General features: G+C 38.5%; 1 protein-coding gene across 2 annotated transcripts in view; it reads right to left on the bottom strand.

Moving 5' to 3' along the window:
• drd2a (dopamine receptor D2a) overlaps positions 1–5,464 on the bottom strand; it is a 60,202-nt gene extending 54,738 nt beyond the window's left edge. The window contains exon 1 of one of the 2 annotated variants that reach the window (XM_005720843.1): positions 5,037–5,464. In XM_005720843.1, the coding sequence (XP_005720900.1) occupies positions 5,037–5,099 (63 nt within the window). In that variant the 5' untranslated portion in view covers positions 5,100–5,464. The remainder of the gene's footprint in view (positions 1–5,036) is intronic. The other variant, XM_005720842.1, reaches the window with a different exon arrangement.
• Positions 5,465–5,670: the final 206 nt, after the last annotated feature.

The following is a 5,670-nucleotide window of genomic DNA, read 5'->3' as shown; positions in this document are numbered from 1 at the left end:
TGCACAGTAATAGTCACCTGCACACACAGATATCCCCCTAAAATAGCTAAAACTAAAAACAAACTAAAAACTACTTCCAAAAACATTCAGCGTTTTTTGGGTTCATTGAGAACATGGTTGTTGTTCAATAATAACATTATTCCTCAAAAATACAACTTGCCTAATAATTCTGCACTCCCTGTAGGAGCTACAGCCAATTAGCCAACAATGTCTACTATCCATGCACATATGTTGTGCGCATATTCCCTGGTCACTTTATTAGGTATATCTGTTCACCTGCTAATTAATGCAAATTTCTACTAAGCTATTTACACGGCTGCATCTCAATGCATTTAACTGTGTAGACATGGTCAAAAGAACCTTCAGAAATTTAAACAGAGGATAATAGGGAAGAAACATGACTTTGAACAAATGGTTATTGATGCCAGACAGGCTGGTTTTGAGTATTTCAGAAAGTGGTGATGTACCGGGTTTTTCCCTCACAACCATCTCTAGAATTTACATAAAATGGTCAGTGAAAATGCGTTATTGATACCATGGGTATGAGAACATTGGGTATAGCAGCAGAAGACCACTGGATTGCCACTCCTGCTAGCTAAGAATAGTTTACACAGGATCACCAAAATTGGACAATAGAAGATCATAAAAACATTGCCTTTTCTGATATGTCTTCATTTCTACTGCTACATGCATATTGTTGGGTCAGAACCTATATGCGTTCATGGCATAAATACCATGAACGCGTTGATCCATCGGACCCTTTTCACGCTTCGCCATTCAAAAGCATGAAAACGGTGTGCATGCAGAAGTTGCAGTAAATTGCCGCAACAGCAGAGGGAGATATTTTATTTCAAGCCAACATGAAAATAACCAGGAAAGTGCTAGACAGACATTATTCCCCATTTGCATGTATATAGATATTAGCCACCCATCTTATTCATTTCTGATGATTAAGAACCCTGAAATTACTTCTTGTCTTTAATATATTATCTCCCCCTGCTGGTAATGCAACTTCTGCATGTGTGTCCATTTCACATTTTGGAGAGGCAAAGCGTGAAATAGACACAGTGGACCGGCGTGTCTATTACACATTTTGGTGTGATATCAGGTTGCTTTATGATCACCCCATGTCCCAAAGTTCAAATGATTTGGAACTGGTTTCCTCAACATGAAGATTTATGTGGTCTACTTAAACTGCCTCCACAGTAGAGCCCAACTGATATAGGATTTGTAAGACTGACACTGATATTTGGACACTTCACACAAACACACAACACAAGTAGATAGGTTATCATTTATTGACTTATTTATTTATTTACTTGTTTACACTTTACAAACAAATGTGCTGCCAACAAGGAAAAACTATGCAACATCAACACTCATAACATGATTGAAGAGTCTTTTTCCCATCTCTTCTTTACTTTTACTTTTTCATTCATAATCTGTTATAAAAGCAGATACTAATCGATCAGCAATTAGCTCATATTGGTAGATAAAATCAACTTGCCAATATATTGGTCAGGCTGTCTTCTACAATCTAAAGATTTCAGTGAAGTCGAGCACTTTTGCGATGTGGTCGAATTAAAAAATTAACATCACACAGATGTGCACTAACTGTGTGATGATATCATGTCATTATGGACCTAAATCTCTGAGAATTGTTTCCAGCACCTTGTTGAATCTATGCCACAGTTCTGAGTTCCAAAGGTGGGTAGAACCTGGTACTAGCAATGTGTAACTAAGAAAAGGTGTATGGTTTGTACAATCATGCAGAAATGAGGGTGTTGCCTAATTTTCTCTGACACTGTTCTCTAACTGCAGGTAAAGCAGGATCATACCTCTGGAAAAACTTTGCATGTGTGTGTATATCTGTGGATTAGTGAGATAGTGAGCTGTTCAAAGGTTCAGTGTGTTTTCCAGGTATACTAAGTTTTGACTGCCTGTTGCTCAAGCTTAAAAACATAAAGACCAACAGGCTCTTTTTTTTAATTAAAAATGTGCAATGGTGGATTTCTATCCAGCAGAGCAGTAAGTCTGTATAAGTTATTTTTGTCTGTTTCTAAATGCAAGAGAGTACGTTTTGCAGCTTTTTTCTGTATGTTTGTGTGTCTCTTCTAAATATAAAATTGAATTTGTGGAGGTGTTAGTGATTTGAAAATGTTATGAACTGCACTATAATTGCCAAAAATATAGTACTGTGTGTGTACCCCTCTCCATGTAACTACATTTAAAAATAAAATATGTGCGATTGCAAAGTGTTAAATGAGTAATAAAAAAAAATCAATATCCAGTTATTCACAACAAACAAAGCCTAGTGATTATAAATAGTGTTTAAACTGTTTAGATCAATATGTAATATGGACACACCATTAACGCATATATAGACCAACCAGCTAACCTGACTATCACAGCATATAACAGTAGAACCACGATCATAATAGATCTCCTATTGGGTTTGGACCTAATTGGCTCGTCCATCCTGTCAGTAATTGTGTGCGTCCCTTGAGTGTTGATGTATTTGACATGCTGGGAAAGGGGTTTCGGGAGAGAGAGAGACTGTAAGCGAGTTGGATAAAGTCTCAGAGATCCAATACAATTAAGTGATTTACTTACAGGGATGTTTGTGACCCTGATATAAAATCTGTGAGACGTACAAGAAGAACCCTGTAGCTGAGTTAGAGCTTGTGGATGGGCATCCTTTTGGGATATTAAAGGGAATACACCTCCGCTTTTTCTTGAAGGAGTCCATGTTTACACTATTCGGAGGCCATTTCAGGCATCCAGTTAGTAAGCTCTATGTTCTGCTGAAAATCTAAACTATTTATATTTCGTCTTCGGTTGCTTAGATGTCAGATGGCGCCACACGCAAAGGTCAGATGTGCTGTTTTTTGGGGCCCAACTGAGTATCATCAAGTGCTCCATGACATTCTGGGTCTGAGCTGCGTCTTCTATACTCAATGATTAAAAAGTGTTTATAGAGCTTGGAATATATGTGATTTCATTTCTGCACCTACACATTTATGAAGTTGCACTTTGCAAGATGCATAAAGTCATGTAAGACTTGATTAGTAAAAAAAAAAAAGTCACTTTTTAAAGTGTATTTCTGAAGTGGCAAGCCTCATTCATTCAGCCATATAATGTACAGGTAATACTATACACCATGAAATTAAATGTTCCTCCAGAGCATGACAAGGCTTAAACCATACAAGACTGCAAACAGAATTACAAAAGGTACACAGCATTATAAAAATATAAATATATAAATACAGTATAAATACATACAGATGAAAAAATTACATTAAAATTCCTTACAGTTTCTACTTTGCAAAACAAAACAACTGCACCACGCCAGTCCGACGTAAGATTTCTCCTCTGAATGACTTTCAAATCTGTCTGATTAATAAAAGACTCTGTGGTTTCACAGCAGCAGCTCCCTGCACCCGAACAACTTTTGTTTGGGTTTGTAATTGGATTTAACAAGCACAAGCTGCGACACAGCGTCATTTCTGTTGACTGCATGTCATTTGAGAGCAATGTGTTGAATCTCAACATTTTATTGATCGAACGGCAGCTTCGAGTGATTTCCCTTTAGATCTTTATGCGCTTAATCCATTCAAAGTCTGTGCATCACCTCAACGTAAATGTTGCCATGAAATCAAATCTCTCACAATGCATTTTAAGGAATCTTATGGAATCTGAGCCCTTGTTAGTGTTTTTTTCCCCCGAGTATTAATTCAAATAATCCGTGTGGGGATTAATTTGTGTTTATATTTCTGTATATAACATCCAGGAGATTGCATTCAGAAAATCTGCTTGTGGCCAAACAGCTAGGCTGGACAAGCCTGCATCAGGCAGCTCTGGTCAGACTGTTTTCCACACAAAAGCATCCAGCAGATCAGACACAGGAATGTATAGAATTCAAAATGTGTCAAGGGAATTCAATAACCAGGCTCAGCCTCTATCCATTTAACCTAAGATGGGTTCACTAAGGATTACTGGTTTGGTTTCTATATTAAAGAAGATTTAAATAGTTAATTCTAGTCAAGTGGAGTTGACATGAGCAATTTGCCTTGACAAATAAAGCCTGACAGCATCCCTTTTGATGAAACCACCAATTTGCCAACCAGGTGTTATAACCACCTGACCTATTCAGATATCCATACCTGCTGGGTACAGAGCAGCTGCTGACCAAATGTCAAAGCAGGTTTTTGTTGTTATGGTGGCTTATTAATATTTTCCAGAAGGCAGTCATACTGTTCTTTCATTTCTTTCTCCCCTTTTAGCACTGACTCAATCAAAAGAGATAAGTCTTAAATCAAAATCACCACAATCATTAGCATTATTCAGTTATTTGTCATGCTTTTTATGTGTTAGTTAGAATATGGCAGTAACTCGGAACATACATATAATATACACATCTTTTTTTTTAAATATTCACATAGATCATAAAAGGGTAACATCAACTCCATCAAAAGCGCTCTCGAGGCACTCAGGCTTATCAAGAGAGGTTTAGATACATTTTCCACTTTATTTATTTCCTGTTGTTGATAACTTGTGAAAGCTGCTTAGCGATGCTGACACAGGACGGAGTGTGCAGCCTGTACAGCAGTCACCTGCGCAGCACGAAGCTTGTGCCGAGAACCCGCTGCCTCTGAAAACCCAGCACTAATTACAAATTGGAAAGCACGAACAGATCTGAAATCAGCGCTTCGCGGGTTGGGAAGGGCACCGTGACACGGACACATCGTCACTCTCAAGTCTGAAAGTAGGGTATAACTCACTTATAGCCCCCCAGCCACCCACCCTTTCTTGGGGTGGTTAAAACTGTCTTATATTAACGCCCAGCCAGGATCGATAAGGTAAACAGTAGACCTGTCATACAAATAAAACAGTGCACAGCCGCTTGCGCTACCTGCAGTGTTATTTAATGTATGTATGTATCTTTGAGCGATATGTCATAGATTATAAACTACCCTGGATTATCTTATTTTTTCTCAAGTTTAATACATCACACAGAGAAAACAGAACTGTCTTACCTTCACGCCATAAGTTTCAGAATCTTTGCTTTCACAGGAAGCGGCTGTTAAATCCAAGATCATCCACAGTTAGCTCCCACTGTATCCTTTATTTGCTTTACTCATTGCTTACTCTTTAAAAAAACGAACCGTCTCTTCGCGTCGTCTCTGGTGCGAGGCATTAGTTCAAGCTGGTAGGTTAAAAAAAATAAACTACTGGGAGCCAAAATACATAGCCTAACAGTGAACGAATGAATTAAACAACACCTAAGATCACTTGCTGTTTTCCGGCCGTTTAATTAAACCCTCGAGGTTTATTTTATTTTAATCTTTTAAATTTTTAGATCAGTTCTGATCTTGAGAGAGCGGAGAAGCAGAAGCGGAAACTGTGCGGTGCCCTTCTGGTGTCCAGGAGCTTTACGCGGAGAGCTAAGTTACCTTCTGCACTGACGGAGACGGGAGACGCGGCGGCTGTGAAGAACTGTGGAAAATCAAGGCGGGGTTACATCTGTTTAATTCCTAAGAGGGATGCGTGTTTTTTTGTTTTTTTTGTAATGTCACCGGTGTAAGTGAAACCTTATTCCCTTATGTTTGCCTCAGATTTTCCACAGTTCTATCTTCTCTCCGTGGCACGGGCTGTGCTTTTTGTGTAATA

The sequence above is a fragment of the Pundamilia nyererei genome, unplaced genomic scaffold (assembly GCF_000239375.1).
Source record: "Pundamilia nyererei isolate P.nyererei 1_Seehausen unplaced genomic scaffold, PunNye1.0 scaffold00003, whole genome shotgun sequence".
In the NCBI taxonomy this organism is placed as follows: Eukaryota; Metazoa; Chordata; class Actinopteri; order Cichliformes; family Cichlidae; genus Pundamilia; species Pundamilia nyererei.
The sequence above is the reverse complement of the archived record's forward strand: the minus strand, read 5'-3'. Positions and strand labels throughout refer to the sequence as shown.